Source organism: Otolemur garnettii, unplaced genomic scaffold (assembly GCF_000181295.1).
Source record: "Otolemur garnettii isolate 467f Iridium unplaced genomic scaffold, OtoGar3 scaffold00094, whole genome shotgun sequence".
Classification (NCBI taxonomy): domain Eukaryota; kingdom Metazoa; phylum Chordata; class Mammalia; order Primates; family Galagidae; genus Otolemur; species Otolemur garnettii.
In genome coordinates, this window is record NW_003852489.1 from 1,874,968 (window position 1) to 1,895,278 (window position 20,311).

The following is a 20,311-nucleotide window of genomic DNA, read 5'->3' on the forward strand; positions in this document are numbered from 1 at the left end:
CCCAGGGCACCCTTGGTGTTGCAGGGAATGGTGTGGAACTGGCCCTGTGGCTGTCTTAGCCCTAGGTGCTTCACTTCGCAACCCCCAGGCTTTTTCCTGATCTCTAGCACCAGCTTTGAAGATAGAGGAGTCAGGTCAGCTAGGAGCAGGAAGTGGCACCCCTCCCCATCCCCTGTATCTGTCCATGCCTCCTCTCCCATCCCCCATCCATCCTTTACACATTCAGCATATAACTACTAAGCATTCACCATGTCATAGACACAAGGGACATAGTGGTGAGGGGAGAGACAGATCCCTGCCTTTGTAGGGCATTTGTTGGGGACAGAGGAGCAAACAGATGCCTGCCTAGATGGAAGGGCCCTGAAAGACACCTCTGGTCCAGCCCCTCCTGGAGGATCTGGGAGGAGCTGGGCTGGACCCTGTTGGGAAGTCAGCATGGCAGAGCAAGAGGGCAGTGGAGCCTGTTAGTCCAGCCAACAAAGCAGAGCCCCAGGGCTCCATATTCATACTGGTAGTGACCAGGTCTCAGGGCCATGGCCACCCGAGCCAGCCATAGATCCCTCACCTCCTGCTGTCACATTCACTACCTGAGTTAGAGCTTGCACTTCAGATAAAACATGCCCTATCACTCTCAAGCAAATTATAAATGTCATCTATTAAAGCCCCTTGGATGCGAAATGGCATGTAAATTAATAGGATTTTAGAATAGGAAGGCACCAAAGGGATTTCTCAGCTCCACTACAGTTATTACCTTGGGCAATAATAATAAAAATAGAAATAAAAGTTATTACACTACTTACTGAGAGCCAGATGACTGTGCTGCGCACTGAACACCATCATCCCAGTGAATCTTCCCCGAGCCCCCACGAGGAGGTACCATTAGCCGAGTCTTACAGAGCAGGAAAACGAGGCAGAAAGGGCAATTAAGCAACTTGTCCTGGGTCCCACTGTGAGTAAGTGTGGGAGATGGCGGTTCTACCACCTCCCTTTCAGCCGCTGTTGTGGACTGTTGCCTTTAACCTCACTGGACCTGAGAATAGTAATGTCTTCCCTGGATAGTTGCAGTGAGGGTGTCTGGAGGTGGGGCAGGACAAGTTGCCCACTAAGAGGGCTCCGAGGGTGGTGGTGGTTATCATCATCAGTGTAATGATTATTTTCTTATCATCAAAGCCAAGCTCTTCTATTTTATAGGTGAGGAAATTAAGGCCTAGGTAAGGTTCTCCATTTATCCTTTCAGTGAGAGCTGGTGTGCAGTGATATGGTCTACAGGCTGTTAAAAACTGGAAATATTTCTGTACTATTGGTACATAGCTGCTTCCTGGAGCCCCCAGAGAGGCCCCCACACCACTCTGGGGTCTCCCCTAAGACTTCCCCCCAAGGGAAGCTATGTGTGGCCTTCCACAGCTGACTCTCTTAGGGGACAAAGTGGGTATGGGTCTCCATTTTATAGGGCAGAGAAGTTGGGATCTCCGATGTTTGTTTGCTTACTGAGCTAGTGATAAAATCAAAGTAGGAACCTGGGGTATTTCGGCAGAAAGCTGGAGTGGTCAAGATTTGCACACCTGCTGTCCTGGTTGGCAGAGGTGGAGGCTGTAGGGCTGGTGTTTGGGATTTGGCTGCGGCAGATCCTTGAAAAGGCCCCCATGGACCTCAGCTGGGGTCAAGGCAGGTGTGGGGAAGGGACCCAAGGAGAGCTGACAAGTTCAGGGTCTTAGCAGGAGACCCTGTTGGGAGGAAGCAGAAGGGTGACTCCTTTTCTGGCAGCTGGGCATCTGAAATTTCGGGAAGAGGGGAAAGTGTATCAAGTACCAAGCGGTGAGCTCTGGAAGGACAGAGGTCAGACCGGTAGTTTGTCCTGATACCCACTGGGGCAAGGAGGGAGAGTGTCTCAAAAGCAGAAAAAAACATTTTCATCAGGAGCTGGGGGGTGAGGAGGGTGTGGATGGAGGGAAAAGCTCTCAGAATAGTTAGTTAAGGCCTCCTTAGCAATTACAGCCCAGAATCCTTTCATGTGGAAGGTCATGGTCTCAGTCTTAGAACGACAGGCAGACTTTGTTCTCTAGGGAAGTGGGTGTCCCTGGACTGTCCAGGAGACATAGCCTATTGACACAGGGTGGCGAGGGTTGGCTGTGGAATGAACTCTATGTGGACACTCTCATCCTTGTAGTCCTGCTGGAGAGAGAGGGTGATGTTGGCCCTCTGGCCAGTAATGCCCAGAAACCTCTGATCCCCAAGGCCCTGAATGGTTGAACCAAAGATGACTAAGGCTAGAACTCTCCAGGGACTCAAATGTCAAGGATTTGTCCCCTCCCCCCATTCTGTACGTAGTAACTGCGAAGAATGTGAGGGACCTATGTCTTGGGCATGTGTCCAGGGCCCACTTCAGTAATTTTTTTTTCTCTATACATATACATGTGTTTATTTGGTTTCCACTTTTTGCCTTCACCAAATTAAAAAGGCTTAAGATTTAATAGCAATAACAGTGTATAAGATAAGGATCAGAAACAAAAACCTTGTAAAGAACGAATGAAGATAAATACATTCAGAAAAGAAATCAGACGATTGCTGCCACGAAATACTGAGCAATAATATTAATGATGATGCAAAAAAAAAAGTAACATTCTGCCATCTTGCTCCCATCTCGTTAATTTTTTTTGACTGAATTGGAAGGACGTCCCAAGGTCTTTGGAGCTAGGTCAAGGGCATCGCTGTGGGAATTCCTCCATTCCCTTCCCTTTTGCCACCTTGATCTTGGAGAAAAAATCAGTTTGGCCACTCCCTGCACTGCCATCCCCAAGCGTGAGTCTTCTGATTGCTGACTCCATCTTCAAGCAGCATTTGGTTGAAAGGCTCACAATCAATCATTTGGCTAACGGTAAGCTGGGCCTTGGGTTAGAGGGGACTGTGGCTCACTCTGCAAAAAGAATAAAGGCCTGTACCCCCTAGAAGGGTCTAAGGCACATGTCCCCCACCTTCTTATCGCAGTGAGCCATAGTCCTCTCTAACCCAAGGCCCAGCTTACCGTTAGCCAACTGTCCATCCTCCCTAGAGAGTGGGTTCACATGCAGCCTGGTACTGAGACCCCAGTCCCATAGGCAGAATCCCTTCACCTTCGGGGACTGCAACTGTAAGCTCCACGAGGGCAGAGATGATGTGTTGTTTGCTGTCATGGTTCCAGTGCTTAGAACAGTTCCTGGCATGTACTAGGTACTTGTGAGAAGGCAAGAGGCTGAGAATGGGGTTTGAGTTACCAGGAGTTCTCTGCAGCTCACAGCTGTTCTGGGTGAGTGCAGGCACTGAATGCCAACTGCGGGCCTAGAGCACCCTCTGAGGATGGAATGAAAGCGCCTGCCCTCAGACAGAGTGCGTGTGTCCATCTGGCTCTCCCTCTGCAGCCCACAACTCCACCTTCTGATCTTGAGACAGCCTGGAGTTGAGGTCACAGTGCATTCCTGAGCTGCAGAATCGTTCACCAAGATTAAAAACTGCAAAGTGCCACACAGGGGTGGGGTCAGGCTTCTCCCACTCCTGATCCTCAGCTCGGGAGGGGCAGACGCTGTGTTGGTCTCCTGAGCCCTTCCCCACTGGGAGGAATCTGTGGACATCTCAGCTCCTCACTCTGCACCCTGGCTCTGGCTCGCCTCTTCTGAGGGTTTTCTTGTTGTTTCCTGAGGGTGGTCCCTGCTTTGCCTTAGGCTTCTGCAAACCCTTTCATGTGAACAGCGGGACCCCAACAACAAACCTCCCAAAGATTCAGTGTTACAACTTACCTTCCCTCTAATCCCATCAAAATATTTAAAGAGTTAACATATTTTTTAAAAAATAAGCAAATACATTAAAAATTATTTGGGGCAGTTCTGTGCCAGCCCTCTGTTTTACATGCTCACACCCTCAGGGCCCTTGACTTAGAACCTCTCTCCTCCGCCAGGCCCAGGAGGATCTGGGAGCAGGCAGGAGCCGCCCACCACTTGCCCTTCCCCGCAGGCGGGTCTGACCTTCACATTTGTCCCCTCTGCCTGCCTCCCCAGAGGAATAGTTGCCAGGTTCCAAATGACTGTCATTTTCCCAGCTGCAGAGAGACAGGACAAGGCATCTCCAGCCCACATGCTCTTTCCCTAGCACCCCTGCCCTGAGCCGTGGGGGTCTCCATGGGAGTGATACCATGAGTATCCTCCAGGAACATCAGGCTTGCTCCTTGAAAGGTGTATATAAATCAGATTCCTATTATAAATGCCAAGAACTCAGGAATTGTATTTTGGGGTTTCTTCCCCCCCCCCCCAAATGGACAGACATATACTTCCTTCAAATCAGAATTTTACAGTCTGAGCACATATGTGTCCCTTTGGTTATCAGTTTTTCCTTCTCTTTAGATCAGCGGTTCTCAACCTGTGGGTCGCGACCCACAGGAACTGTATTAAAGGGCCGCAGCATTAGGAAGGTTGAGAACCAGTTTTAGATCCTCTGTTCTGATGTGAATGCCTTGGTCCTCCTACTCCACAAATGTGGTATTTAACTTTTTCTCACCCTCCCTCCTTTGCAGCTACCATTCTTTCTCTGCACAGAAGTCAGGGCTGTGGATTTCCTTGAAACAAAAAAAAAAAAAAGAAAGAAAGCAAGAAAGAAAGAAACAGCCCTGTTGCTTCAGGCTGGCCTGCCCAGGAGGTGGGAGCGTCCTGGGCCAGGCAGGATGACAGATGGTGGTGTTTCCAAACTCTTGTAGGACATGTTTCCTACATTCTGGGTGACAGTTTCTTCTTTCGGTTGCTTGGTTTTTTTAGCGTTTGGATTCAGTGAAGCAACATTGGGTTTCGCCAAGAATGTTTGAACCAACTATAGAAATTGCTGGTGGGGAGATGCAGGGCGTGCTGGGGAAAGGGGTGGAGAGTGTTTTAAGCAAGCACAAATAGGAAAAATGGTTTCATAATGGACCATTTGGGTCTGGTAATACATATTGCAAGAGTCTTTTACAAAGATTCCCCTTAATCATACCTACGGCAGCCATAAGGAGCCTCAGACTTCTTTCTTTTCCTCTTTTGGGGAGGTAGACAGAGGGGGGCCACTGACTCATTCAAGGTCACAGGAATAAGTAGTGACTGGGCCAGACCCACATCCCCGGCAGTCCACTCCCAGGCTGGCATCTTCTCATACCAAGAAGGGAAAAGAAGGCAAAGAAAAAGGTTCATAGCCTTATAACTCCGCAGCAAATGGGACAGGGGCTGTACTGTCCTTTTCCGTACTTAATAAAAACAAAGATCCCCTCTGCAGCCCTCAGCTTCCTCTAAGTCAGCAGTTCTCTGCCTGTACTGTGCATCAGAATCATCTAAGCCTTTAAAAGATAACAGAGATCAGGCTCCTACCCATTTTATGTTGTTAGAGTCCCTCCAGGCAGGACGGAGGCCCACTGCTCTGAATGGGGGCGTCTGTGGCAGGTTTCACAGAGGAGGGACGCAAGAGTCAGATCCGTCCCTGTGTTCTCAGGAGGCCTTTTCCTTCCAGAAGGAGGAGGGGCTAATGAACTGTGCAGATGCGTGCTACCATTTAACCTTTTTACAGCCTTGGCTGTCCACGGGGGTCGCTGGAAAGCTTAGAGAGGTCCCAGTAATGGGGCTGCTTTGCTGCAGACCCAATAAATCAGAATCACAGGGGTGGGAGCCTGGCATCAGCTTTTGTTAAACTCCCAGGGAGGTTGGGGGAAGCAGCCAGGGTTGAGAATGAGTACCTGACACAGAGCTGGGCACTCCCCTTTGCCCTAACCTGGGCCCCCTCTGCTGGGTGAATCATGCTTCCAGCCCACTTGCAAGGGCATTGGTTGTGCTCCTCCCGGGGTGGAGGATCATGGGAGCAGAGATCTTACAGGGGTGCTGGGGTTCAGAGAAGGGGATCCCAGACTTGACCCTCACCTACCACACCAGGGCAGCCTGATGACCATCAGCAGATGTTGGTTGGAAATCTTCTGTGGGGCAGACTCTGGGCTAGATCTAAGTGGGACATGTGACTTGAGTCTGTGCCCTAGAAGAATTTGTCACCAGCAAGAGAAATAAGATGTGCACATAAAAATAGCTGTGCTTAGGTAAGGAAGAAACTGGTAAGTGCCGCAGAAGCAGTAAAAAGTAAGTGTGGTCTCATATAATTCTCAAAAGTGAATTTTTTTTTAATCCCCAAAGCACCATTAACTTCTCATTTGCAATAAATCATCATAGCTCCAAGAAGTCGAGCTAAATGTTTCATTCGCTGTCACAGGATGGTGACATCTTTCACTTGGATGAGTCACTAACCCCAGAGTTGGGTTAGCACCAACCCTGGATTGGTTGTCAACCGGGGATTTGGGTTTGTCATCTTTCTCCACCAAGACAGGCTCCAGCGGTGTCTGAGGGGAAGGGACTTGAGGGCATCTTGCCTAACCTACTTGTCGCAGGTTACTCAGGGCCCAGAGAAGTAAAGCACTGTGCCCAAGTCACACGGCAAGGCTGGGTCAGCCCGAGGGGAAGCTGGCTTTGATGCCAAGTCCACTGATTGGCAGAAGAGCTCCAGACTAGCAAGAACAGCTCTTGAAGTCTGACCCCCCATTGAACGATGAGAGCTCCCACAAACCCTTATGGCCTCCCATGCCTGGAATTCCACGCCTGGAGCTTCACTCTGCTGTACCCAGGGGTACTGCGTCCCTAAGTCCCAGAGAGGCAACCTATAGGTCTTGTTTTCTTCCTTTCTGCTGGATTTACTCCTAACACAGGGAGGGATTAAGCCACTAGGGTGATACCAGCCTGCACAGCCCAAGTGTTTTGTTTTGTTTTGTTTGAGACAGATTCACTATGTCACCCTGGGTAGAGTGCTGTGGCATCACAGCTCACGGCAACCTCAAACTCTTAGACTTAAACGATTCTCTTGCCTCAGCCTCCCAAGTAGCTGGGACCACAGGCACTCACCACAATGCCCAGCTATTTTTTTATAGTTGTCACTGTTGTTTGGCAGGGCCAGATTAGATTCAAACCCGCCAGCTCCCGCGTATGTGGTTGGTGCCCTAGCTGCCGAGCTACAGGCACTGAGCCTACACGGCCCACTTGTTGCTGTTAAGCGCTGAACAGAATGCATATTCTAATTTTTGAGCAGTAGAAATTTAGCTGTGCTAAGATGACATCCTGAAGTTGAGATATTAGGAAAATTACAGCAAGGAATTCAGGCCCCCTGTGTATTTACAATGATCTGGCTGTGGCTTCTACCTCTGAGGACGTGGGATACCCCAGCCCAAAGAAGAGGCTGGGTGGCTTGACAGAGACCTGGTAGGCCTCGTCATAGTAGCAGCTATGGCTGGGGTAAACTTACTCACCAGTACATATTCGTTTAAGCACTTTGCATATGTTAATCCCACAGTATTGTGGTCTGCTTTTTCCCAGATGGGAACATCAAGGCAAAGAGAGGGCAAGTAACTTGCTCAAAGTCACACTGCTAATACATGTCTAAACCAGATTTGAACCCAGACAGGCTCCAGGTCTTGTGTTTGGCAGTTTTTTTGTGCTACCTTACTCAGGAGAAGAAGGGTGGCCCCCTTCGTGTGTTGGCCAGGGAAGCAGTACTGAGAAGGACCCCCACTCCGCATTACCAGAGTGGGGAGCAGTCGTCTCCCACTCTGGGCAGGGACCAGAGATTGCTGCCACAGCTTTGCTCGGACCACAGCCCTAATGAGAAGCCCTGAGCCCTGCCAGACCACCTACCTGATGACCCCCAGTCTTCCAATAGCAGCCCCTGTCCCTCTGGTTTCCCAAGGAAGTAGCCTTTCCTTGGTGACCTCCACCTCATCAGAGCCTGGGGAAAAGTGCTGAGCACAGGGCCTGAGGCGACTCTGCAGGGCTTCTCTGCCCTGTACTTCCCAGCTCTGCAGGTCCAGCCCTGGGAGGGTCATTTCCACCCGCGGCCTCCTGGTCCTCGGGCCCCTCCTGCACCCTCTGTCACAGCAGCTTCGGGCTGAGGCTGCCGTGATGATGCTCTGGCCTCTGGCAGACCCAGCTGAGGCAGCCCTAGCCCGCCCCAACACACAACCTATACACACCCTCAAAATACACACAAAAACTATGCACACCCACACAGCCAGTACAGTACACAAACACAGCACTCATACACACAAGCTACATACACTCAACACACAATCCCAACATACGTTCACACCCCCAGCTCACCCCTTTCCAATATCTGTGCTTGCACATTCCCCACAAGCCCAGCGCCTTGGCTCTGGAAACTCTGTCTGCCAGTCACATGGAGAACATCCTTGGGATAAGGAGTGACTGGTGAGGCTGGACTGGAGGAGGATGGCAGGGAGCCATAGAAATGGGCAGAAGGGCAGCCCAGGGCAGGATGCTGGTACAGGCACTGTCCCTCCCCTCCAGGAGCTCTCCAAGGGCTGGGCCAGGTGTTGGGCTGTGGCCCTGGTGTCTCAGGAGGGCATAGAGGCAGGGGGCTGGCATCAGAGCTGCCACCCATGCCGCGGGGCCAGTGTGAGGGGCAGTCTGGGCAGCCGTCGTCCTGCAGCCACCCCCCTCTCACCCATCACTGCGCTCACCCCCCTTCCCATGGCTGAGATTAAATCCCAGCCCTCAGCAGTGTCTGATGCTCAGTCTCCAGCAGGAGCCTTTATCTGAGATTAAGGATAATGGATTTCCTTTCTTGGATAAGTTTTTTTTTTCTTCTTTCTCTCAGACTTTTTGTCCAAAATGTGCTCAACTTCAGAAAATAGACCTTTTGTTAACAAGTCTTTTCATTGACTACGCTCCCCTCCCCCAATTCTGTTCCTCTCCCGACCCTCAGTGCTTCCAAGGAAACCTCAGTTTCAAGCCCGTGGTAAGAGTGTGCAAAAGAATGGCTCACCACCCCAACCCTCCTCCTCCCAGCATCCCAGGGGCCTGCTCTGTGCCTGCAGCAGGGCCCTGGTGTACCTGATGATAACTTGACTTCTTCCCCATTTTCCATCAGCAGTTTCCACCAGCACCCTCATCTTCAGGATTCTAGATCCTACCTGGAAGAAATGGGGAGAAGATTTGTGGGGGGAGCTTCCTTGGTCTCCCTCTGGGTTCACGGCTGACCTCTGGGGAAAGGAGGCCTCCAGGCTCCTGGTCTGCATGGGAGGGGGAGGCCCCTTCCTGTAACCAGGGACTCCACTGTACATTGATTTCACCTGGATCTTTCTTTTTCCCCCTTCAACAGCCCTATTACCATATTTAAATGCAAGTATGTCTCTTTTCATTGACGTTTTAAGTAGCCTAGCCTGACCTTTTTAGAGTAGCTTGTTCCCTTTTGAACTTCTTTCCCTTTAATAGTACCGTGTAGCTAGGAAAATAGTCTTAGAGTTTAGTGGGCTTCTAGTTGGCTCTGTTTAGGGGATTTCTCTCTGCTTCTCTCCTTTCTCCTCTGTTCCCTGCCCTTAATGGTGCATGTCTTCCTCCCTTTTGTCCGGTATAAGTTCTTCATTTGAAAGGCTCAATGGCTAAAGTTGGGCGGCTAACGTTGGGTAGCCCCGTTGGGGGCTGTTCAGAGTTTGCAGCTGGCGTATGGCACATCCTTTAAAACCATGGTCATTGGAAGTGAGTCTTGGGGTCCGGCCTTGAGTGTCTGCCTAGATAGCAGAGGATGTTTGTCCTTCCATGGGTGGGAGTGTGTCTGTGTGTGTCCCAGTGTGAGACTGTGTGTCAGTCACCAAGAGAAGCCCAGGGTAGGGGACTTGGCTGCCTTTATTTGGACACCCTGCAACCACACGAGGTCACCTTGGCCTCCTGACCTGTATCCTCACTAGCTGGGACAGCCTTTCTGCCCAGTGCCATTTTAGGTAGCACGGCCCTGATCAAGAAGAATTCCAGAGACCACTAGAAGGCCCTCCAATGCCAGCCTCCTCTCCATGGCAGGGCTCAGACAAAGGAGACACATTGAAATCCCCATAATTGCTTTGAAAGATCAAAACACTGAGAGAACAAAGCCATAGGGCTGATGAAGCCCCACACTCCCTCATCTGGCCTTTCCTATATGCAGTCTCCTGAGACCCCACCCCCAGTGTTCACCCTTTGGCCTGGGACTGTGATGCTGCTAAAGTTTTGATGAAGTCTACAGTTAAGCTGTCTCCTGGCCAAGATGCCTGTTATGTCAAGAGGCCATCCTGAGTGCCTCCTGCCGTAGGGCAGGGCAGACCACTCAGCAGGACCCCCACAGGGACAGCCAGCCAGTCCCACCATGCTTGGCCCTGCTCTGGACAGGCGCCAGGGAATCACCATGTGTCAGTGCAGTCTGCGGGAAGCTTGGCCCCGGTTCTCAAGAGAAAATTCCTCCTAATACTCTCCAATGATTTTTGTGTGCCTTTTAGAACCAGTTTCTGGGGTGACAAATGTGTGAGACTCAAATACACCTAAAGATGCTGTCCCTTCCAGAAGCCTGAGAGCCACTGATCTGTGTCCCTGCCAGAAGCTACCCTGTGAATGTTCCTTCCCAGTCTTGTGTTCTGTGTGGCGGGTGGGGCTGTGTGGCCCGTGAGGCAGGTCTGTCCCCTGCCCTCCCAAGGATCTCCTTCACTCCGGCTCTTCTCTGTCCCCGCCAGGCTTCCCAGCAGCAGCATATGGACCAGTGGCGGCGGCAGCAGTGGCAGCGGCGAGAGGATCAGGTAGGAAGGTGTATGGGACAGGCGGCTTCCAGGCATGCCCCCAGTGTGAGGGGAAGGTCAAGGCCCTGTCGGATCTGTGTGGCTGCATCTGTCCAACACCACTCTCACCACAGCCGGGAGGGTGGACAGGGAGGCCCGGCCGCTCAGGGCACTCCTAGAGGGGCCAGTCAAATCTCGGGACTGCAAACCAAAGGCAGATGATTCTCTCCTTGTAAAAACCAGAAGACAAAACCAAGTTTCTTTCTGACTTTGACCACCCCTTCACCTGACAACTGGCTTCTGGGCACCTGTGGTCATTTCCCTCCTTGGCTTTTGCTGGTTCAACAGGCTCACTTCTTAGGTCCTGACCTGCCAGACTGATGCTAAGTTGTCCTCTGGGCCCCTGTTCTCTTGGCTTGTGGGTTTGCTGGTCTGGCAACTCCCAGAGCCCCTAAAAACCAGATGTGGGGCCAGCCCTTGACTTCCACAAATGAAGCTGCCTCCCAGACTCTTCTAAGCAAGACCCTTGGGTTCCAGCTGCCCAGGAAATCAAGCTTTCTCTCCCATGAGGTTGCCCCACCCATGGGTCTCCATATACAACCTTTTAGAGGTCTGGAACCCTTCAAGGGATGTAGGGTCAAGCCAGAGCCGGGGCACATCCAGGACACAGCCCCACGAGGCCTTTTGTCCCTCTCCCCTAAATGTTCTCTGCCTTTCAAGCGAGCAGACCTTCTGTTGTGTGCTGGGCTCCCTCCTACCCTGTTCCCCCCCCCCCGCCCCTGTAGCCGTGGTTTGCAGCCCTCCCCCCAACCCCCCATGGATAGGGTGCTGGAACACCCAGGGAAGCGCCTAGTTTGATGTGGTAGGGCTTGGAGGGAGGGATGGAGGGGCGGAGGGTGCTGGTGAGGGTGCCAGGAAATTGAGCATTAAAAGCCCAAAGGGCAATGCCCAAAACCCAAACCCTTGGTGATGAGAAGCTGGCACAGTGAGGCCCATTAGAAAATATCCGTTCCATGCAAACTGGCACTGCCTCGGAGCTACAAAGGATCCACTCCCCTAAATCATCCACTGGGGTTTTGTTTGGAAGGGGCTGGAGAGTTCTCAGGGGGCCACCAAGGGGCAATGTGTCAGAGACTAGGGGGCAGGTCCAGAGAGCTGGGACCAGTTCCTGAGCTCACACCACCATAGCTGACCTCCAGAGGCCCCACCTGCTCTCTGGCTGGTGTCCCTTGGTCTCCCCACCCATGGGCCCTGGGGCGGAGTGCACAAGTGCCCCGTGTCTCCCTGTTACATGTGGTTTTTTAACTTGAGTGCTTTGGGGTATCGTTATAAACAATCCTACCTGTGCCTGGGGTTGGGGAAAGATAAAAAGAAAACTCTGAGATTTTTGAGTGTTGTTGGTTGTTGTTTTCTCCATTCAGTTTCTTTCTTTTTATATAACTTGGATTATGAAACTAAACTTTAACCCAAAATTAACCCTGCCTCTCTCCCCACCCCACCCCGTTCTCCTTCACTTCATGGCAAGTTTAAAGGGCAGCATGGGGTTCTTTGTGAGTCGGAGAACAGTCTCCCATAGTCTGGGATCCCTTCTGTCACCCTACCCTCTCCCCGCCCCCAGAGCCAGGCGGGAGTCCCACCACCCCCTCTAACTCCTAACCCCCCAAGGTCATCTCCAGCCACACATTTTGTTTTGGGGATCAATGGTGTTTTATTTGTAGCCATTTCCATCAGGAGCAAAGTCTCCCCCAGCCCATTCTAGGCCAGCCATGCTCATCGCTGCACTGCTAGTGAATTGTCTTCAGGAGTGTGCTCTCAGACCACCTGCCCACACCAGCCTGGGTTAGTGCCAGGGGTAAATAAATCCTCAGCTCTGAGGTACCCACCCACAAGGTACAGGCCCAGCCCGGAAGCTACATGGCAACCCCACAGTGCTGCCTGGGGGTCAGAGGCTTGGGGTTTGGCTCAGGGTAATGACCGTACTGTGCCTACCATAGTCAGGGCTGAAAGACACCTACCTGCATACAGACAGGACACCCCAGTCCCCCAACACCACCTTTGAACCTAGAGGAAGATTACATACAAGGTTGGGGACGGAAACTCTCTGCCTTTCTTTCTTTGAATATATTTTGGCCAGTAGGGTGCTGCCCTCCCTACCTCTAGAAAGCGATCTGGACTCTGAGCCTGCTGGGACGGCCAATTATTTACCTATGAATAGCCCCTTGGTGGCAGAACCTCTCTGATGTGAATTAAGACTCACTTGGGTCTGTGCATCAGTGCAGGCCACAAAGGGCTTGCTGAGGGCCTTAGGCCCAGTTCTACCCCTGCCAGGTCCTGCAACCCTGCCCCACCATTCCAGCTCCTCCCCCTGGGATAAGGATGCTCCTTCAGCCTCCTGAGCAAGCAGCCTTGACTGCTGGAGGTTGCCACAACTCAACTGCATTCCCTTCCTTGGATTCACATGGTTCAGGGAGTCTGTTGAGTACCTACCTTGAGCTTGGTACTGTGCTTTGCCTAAGAGGTAACTCCAATCACTGAGAAATGTGGCCTCTGCTTCCCAGGGGCTCTCAGACTTGGCTTAGGGATTAGGCATCCTATGAAAGGCCCTTTTTTTGGCTTTCATTTTTTGTCTAACTTTACCACTTTGGGCTTTTCCCCCCCCTTCCATTATGACTTACTGGGGGAGCTTCCTGGGGTGGGAGGCATTTGCTGAGGGCCGTGGGGTGGGAGGCAGCTTTGTTTTGCTCAGGGTGGCAACTTGTATCTGTCAGGGTTACAGTTTCAGGGTAGGAGGTCTGGGGGGGCCTTGAGCTCTGCGCTGCCTCAGCCAGCTCCTCGGGCCGCCTGCCCACTTTCTCCTAATTGCCCCAGGAACTCAGGTAAACAGGGCTCAGGTGACCCTACGGGGGAGGTCCCCGCCTACTCCTAGATAACTTCACTATCAGTGGTCACTTTTCTTTTACCTTCACCTGGTAGTTTGAAATGTCATCTTTTCTTGTGCTCAGTCAAGAGTTTGTTTGTTTATTTTGATCGTATTCATTCAGTTCCAGTGGTCCCATCATGTCCCACCCAAACCTAAATCCAGTTTGACAAACGACTCCCACAACAGGTGAGGGAAATGGTTCGGATTTTCAGGGTGACAATACGGGTGGGTCTGTGTATCAGTCTTAGAGCTTCGGAGCCCCCTGGTTCCCATGCCACCCCTCCCCCACCCCGGCCCATCTCCGGCCCAGCCAGGACCCCTTACTGTACTTTATACTTGCCAGCTTTATTCCAATCTAGTAACGTGAGCTCCCGATGGTGGTGGTGAGTGTGAGCAGTCATGTTTCTGTTGTCTTTTCTCTTGCTTGGTTGGGGCTGCGGTGAGAGAGTGTCTCTGAGGCACACTTTCCCGCCTCTCTTACACTAGGATCTGCACACCTCCTCTCAAACACTCTTCTGAGCACGCTCAGCGGGAAGGTTTGTCCACACCTATTAATCCTCTCTCAGTGTCCAGCTTCCTGTTAGTACCAGCTGGTTTGCATGTTTTTGCTTGTTCAGATGAAACAGTTCAAGAAACAAACTCATATCCAACTCTCGAGAAATGTCTTTTTTTGTACACTTTCGTTTTCGATTTTTTTTTATTAGTTACAACTCCAAAACACCTGTTGTCCAGTAAAACATTTCACACCTCCCCTGCCTGTTCTTAGATTGTATGTATCTGTGGGACTGAACTAAATGCATGCACTGTAGTAGATGTACCGGTAGCCGTAGTTGTAGAACATGCATTGTTGAGTTGATATTACAGGGTCTCCGGCGGCTCGGCACAGCACGGCCGTCTGAAGGATAGCGTGGGGACCAGGAAGAGGAGGGCTCCATCTTTTCAACGTTGCCAAGGGGCTTGGATCCATGTTCCACCATCAGCCACCACCACCTCCCCTCACACTCCCTGCTCCCCCAGTGCAGAACTGGGCCACACTCTCAGCTCGAGGCTTCCCACCTGAGATCTCTGTTGGTAGTGTCTCGCTACAGTGAAGGAGAATGGAACCAGGATTGGAAGGAGTCTTAACATTCTTCCTAGTTCTTGTCTTCTACATACTGTCCTTGAACAGAGTGGATCTCATTTCTTAAAGGCTGCCTGCGAGACTCCTCCAAGTCCTTCTACCCCTTGAGTCCGTGGGCAGCTTACATCCAGCCCTCCAGGGATACAAGTCCATGTGGTAGCCCTGTCTGTGTGGTCTACTTGGGGTAGAGGGGGAGTGAGATGTGACAGATGAGCTCTTAAGACCCTCAATCTGGTGACCAGGGATGCACTTGGTCCCAGTGAATGTTGGCATTTGTTCTTAGGGTGGGCAAGGGGGTAGTGGGGGAGAGTGGTAGCATTCCTAGCATGGAGATGACTCACACAGCTCCATAGAGTGGAGGCTGCCCCCGCTTCCCCAGTTCCTCTCCACTCCCCTAGGAAGGCTTCTTAGCAGTGGGGAGGAGTATTCCTACAGCCTGTGCCCCCGGCTCAGGGACATGTCACCTTTGGACATACCACCCTTCCTACATTTGTGGTGATGAGCCATAAGGGAGTGCTACGGGTCTCTCAGAGATTTTGGAGGTGACCCTAATCTTGACAATTGATGTCAAGTGAGGCAGCCCCAAGGGAACCTGCTCTTTAAGTCAGAGTGACTAGTGTCTCTGCCACGTACTGCAGGAGGACATGGCAGAATCTGAACCTGCAAGGTACAAGTTACCTTTATGGGACACAAAACCCCAGGAAACCATCACAGAGCCCAGAAAGTCCCCAAAAGGATGTGTAGTGATGGAATGAAATAGTAGCTCCACAGAGAGATGCTACTGTGTTGTGGGAGTTGGTGGCAGAATCAGAAGGCACAGGGATTGAGTGTGAGCAAGGCCATTCTGCCACCAAACACAAAGAAGACACCAAGGCCCAGGATGAGAAATTGGGGAGGAGCCATCCTTCTGGCTTGGCCTTCGTGGGGATGGGGATGGGCAGAGGGGAATGGCTGAGATTGTCAAGCTCTAGCCTGAGGCTTGAAATAAGACAAGAGGTTAGAGAGAGAAGGCAGAGAGAGTGGAAAATCCCCTCCCAATGGCCTAAATCCTACGTTTGGCTCTGCTAGGAAAATGGCTTTGCTGCCCTGTGGCTGGAAATCCTAAGAGCTCCAGTTCCAGCAGGGAAAATGAGTAGCAGTGAAATGCAAGTCAGGGATGAAATAAATAGTTCAACTTGTAGCAGAAAAGAAAATGCCCTGGGGCAGTGCCTGTGGCCCAGTGGGTGAGGCCCCTGCCCCATATGCCGAGGGTGGCAGGTTCAAATCCGACCCCAGCCAAACTACAACAAAAAAATAGCCAGGCATTGTAGTGGGCGCCTGTAGTCTCCGTTACTCAGGAGGCTGAGGCAGGAGAATCACCTGAGCCCAGGAGTTGGAGGTTGGTGTGAGCTGTATGACGCCATGGCACTCTACCGAGTACAACAAAGTAAGACTCTGTCTCTGCAGAAAAAAAAGAAAATGCCCTGGGGAGGAGAATAGATCTCAAGAAGCAGATACACCATCCCAGCCTCCCTTGGAGATGTTTCCTGTGTCCCCACTGCCAGCTTTTGCCTTCCTTGTGTTCAGAGCTGAGGGATGTGACAGTCAGCATCCCACATGCCCTCTTCCATCTGCTGGAGGAATCCTGGAGCTATTTGGGTCAGTTGCAGCATAAGCTTTAAGGTCCCCAGGTATTGCTTTCAACAAGCATTTTAAGGCTCTGCTTTGTGTCAGGTGCCAAGGAATATAAAGGCAGATAATACTTCTTGCCTTCAGTGGTCTAAGAATCTAGTTCTGTCTCCTGAAAATTCCTGTTTCCCATGATGCATTGTTTCTGGCCTGAAAATCACCATTGTCCATTTCATTTATTTTTTTAAATGGATCAATACATGCCTTCATTTCTGAAGATGGTTTTCCTGTGCTTCTATCAGCAATATCTGATGGAGAGACTCGGCCCAGCCATCTCTGCTTTCCCACCCAGCCTCCCCGCAAGCATCCTGAGGCCGTGACCCCAAAATGCCCCGTCTGTGGTAGCACCATAGGGAGGACACCCTTTCACTAAGATAGAGGTGCATCTATGACCCAGAGGGAGGACAAATCTGTGACCTGCTAGGACCAGCTGCTGTAACCAGCCAGACTTACCCCAAGGATTCTACCTGAACACACACCTCTCAGTAGACTGCTTTGTGTTTTAGAGATGTATACCTTCTTTCCCAGTCCATCATTAAAATGTTCATTTCTGGGGAAGCCAGGATTTTCTCAATAAAGAATCCAGCATTGGTTCTCAGTAACCCCAGTGAATTTATAATGCACAGAGCCGCCTGCTGCCGGCCTCAGCTGCATTCATGTTCCAAGGGCTTTCAGACCAGCCCTGTTGAGGATAAAATATATCAGCTCTAATCAATAATTTTGTAATAGAAATACTGTGCACTTGATAAATCAACTCTAGTGCAATTAGTGACTAGCCTTGAAGCTGAGACCTAAGTATAAGTTAATCCTAAAGTGAATGGAGTAGGGGAATGTTAATAGTTTTTTACATCAGTGCAATTATTTTCAGTGGGTGACACATCCCTGCCTGCCCCTGAGCTGGCTGGCCCTCACTCTTGTGCTGGCTCAGGAGCCCAGGCTGTGTAGAATAGAGGTGGGACGTGTGTTGGCACCTTGCTGGCTCCTTAAAGGCAAATAGAATATAACGGAGCGTTCTAGAGAAGAGTCCTGGGCTGGGTGGGGCTCCTGTAGGGCCTAGGAAGCCCCTAAAGCTGGCCTTCCCATGTGTTGGTGAGAACCATCAAAGGACACGTGCCTGGGCACATCCTGGCTCCTTATATTTCCACAGAGCTTTGACTTCCAGGTATACACTGCCATGTCTGTTACTACGCTGACCCCGTGAGACAGGCAACTGGAAGGTTTGGGCCTAGTTTTCAGATATGTGTGTTTGTTTTTATGAGAAAGCTGGGCCGCAGAATGGTTCCATGACTTACCCAAAGTCACACGCCTGGGTACCTAGGAAGCAAGTCTTTAGACACACCATCCTCCCTACATTTGGGTGAAGAACCTTGAACCTGAACACAGGTCTTTGGCCTCCTTAAAGTAGTCCTGTAGAGAAACCAGGCCTGTTTGTGAAGAATATAACTGCCCCCTCAGACGCCTGGTACAAGCAGGAATGAGGATGTGTGGGGAGAATCCTGAGCAGCCTTGGCTGTTGGTTCTGTGCAGGCCGGGAACTCAGGCTCTGACCTGAGACCTCACAATCTGACCTTTCAGATGCAGACTTCATCACTGGGTCAGGGCACCTCTGCTGTGGAGTTTAACTCAGCCGACTTCTATAAAGTATATAACAATAGTAGATATTGTTGTATGGGCAAGTACATGGGTGTACTAGGCCAAATTCAAGGGCATTTTTGCCTGCATCAGAAAACCCTCTCCATCATGGTTAAATAGTATAGGGGCTTATTGGCTGACCTCCTGGAAGCCACTCTTCAGTAGACGTCACGCGTGGATTATTCAGGGCTCTCCTTTGACAGTTCCCTTAGTTTTGCCTTCCTCATCTCAATATTGTCTTTATGTTCGTTTTTCTCCTGGAGAGAAAGGGGCTACAACAATCTCTGACATCACTCCATCCTATCCAGAAAAAGAGAGGGGTCAGGTGGTCCAGCTTGGCTAAGCCAAGAACCAATCACGGAGACTGGGATTCACCCTTCTCTAAATCAGACAGCTCAAGCATAGTGGGGGAAGGATGGTTTCCCAAAGGAAAACCTGGCTGCTAACAAGAGGAGGAAAGGGAGAGAGATGCTACAGAGACAACCAGCGGCTGCCCCCCATAGCCCTGAAAGTTCCCAGATAAGTACTGTGCAGTCCCCATGCCCTTGAGAACCTCCCGGGCTAGCGTGGAGACTAATTACAATAGGATGCCAAAAACCATCACAGAAGCCTGTTTGATGTACAGAAGTAGCAGAGAGGAGGAAGTGATTAGCTTTGTCCAGGAAGCCAGAGAAGGTTTCACAGGGAAGTGAATGTTTCTACTTTTAAAGCACAAATAAGAGCTCCCCAGCGGGGTGGGGGGGATAGCATGTACAAAGCCACCGCAGCTGGGAACAGCAGAATGAAACTGAAGCCCAGCAAATGGTGCATCTGGCTGGAGAAGAAAGTGCAACAGGTGAGCAACTGTAGCTAAAACCTTAGAGCTGGGCAGAGGGCCCCTGGGACTATGCTGAGGAGCCTGGATTCATAGGATCAACTAAGGGGGCTGAAACGGGGAACTGACATCAGATTTATATGTTCAACAAGCCTTAACTACATTGTCCAGGGTGGATTTGAGAGGCAGGACTGAAGGCAAATAATTCACGTATGTTGTAAATACTCAATAAATGTTAATATACAGCCACCCAGTAAACAGTAGGCCTTTTGCTCTTACCTATAAGATGATTAACTCTGGGCCCAACATTGCGCTGGGGACTGGGGTGGGATGCAGAATAATTCCATGGCATGGTCCTCCCCTTCCAGTCGTCTAGGGAGGACAAAGTACATAATTGATGTAAGAGCTAGCTCTTAGCAAGAACAGAAGAGGCATCCCTGCATGGTCAGAGAGCATTCAGCAGGCAGGGAAACTTGGTGGAAGAGGCAAGACATGACATTGGCCTTGAAGGCTTTGGAATGGAAAGCTGTCTGCTAGGCAGGCAGGGACAAGGTTCAGGGAGACCTTGAAAGCCAGGTCGATATAGTCATATCAGTCGGAGAGGAAGGTTCATATTTCAAAGCATGGTATGAAGACAGAACCATCTAAGGTAGACAAAGCTGGCAGCTGACCTCACAGAACACAGCCTGACCCCCAGTCCTGGGGTCTGGGGCTAGGTTTGTGACCTGGAGCAAGGGGAGAGGAATGAGGCTTTGAGAAGGCAGGAAATTATTCCACAGCAGGACTCCACCTTAGTTTCTGTAACTCTCCTTCACTTCTGCCAACAGGTCGTCATTTATGCCCTGTTGGGGGCTGTTGGTTCCCATTTCTTTGCCTTGGAGGTAGCCCCTGTTCCTGTCATTTTTGCTATTCTATTTCCCTCAGTCCTTGTCTTTGCTCCCTCTGTTAAAATCTGGCTCAAACTGCCAGGAAGCCACACCTGATTACCCCTGCCTGGGGTGCCTCCTCTTTTGCTCCTTGTCCTCAGTCTCATTCCTGATTGGTGAGTTGTCCTGAATGAAAGATGGGGTTAGAACCCCTTGGAAAATATTTTGTATGTGCCTTACCCCAACAATACCAATCATCAGTCCTTCAGGAAGCAAAGTCAGCCTCGTCCTCATTCTTCTCAAGAATAATTACTGTACAGTTAAAAAATGCAGAAAATAAAGGAGCCCTTTGTTCCTGGCTGCTTATTAATATTAATAAAAAGGTCTCCTTTTCCAGCTTGGAGTCCTCCAGAACAAGAAGCAGGTAAATGATGCTTCTGAATAGCTGTGATTGGCTGTTGGAATTAGATCTGTCAGAGGATGAGAGTACCATGATAAAATCTCCATGGCATGGGATAAGAAGGTAGGGAAGGATATCTTGCAAGTGGTCAATCATTTCCCAGCTGATTTCCCCCCACCTTTTTTTTTTCTTTTTGAGACAGGGTGTCACTCTTGTCACTCAGACTGGAGCTTGATCATAGCTCACTACAGCCTGGAATTTCCGGCCTCAACTGATGCT

General features: G+C 50.7%; 1 protein-coding gene across 3 annotated transcripts in view; it reads left to right on the forward strand.

Annotated features, from left to right (window-relative positions):
* MSI2 (musashi RNA binding protein 2) overlaps nucleotides 1-20,311 on the forward strand; it is a 268,411-nt gene that overhangs the window by 225,722 nt on the left and 22,378 nt on the right. For all 3 annotated transcript variants that reach the window (XM_012808789.2, XM_012808790.2, XM_012808791.2), the window contains exon 6: nucleotides 10,571-10,633. In XM_012808789.2, the coding sequence (XP_012664243.1) occupies nucleotides 10,571-10,633 (63 nt within the window). The remainder of the gene's footprint in view (nucleotides 1-10,570; nucleotides 10,634-20,311) is intronic.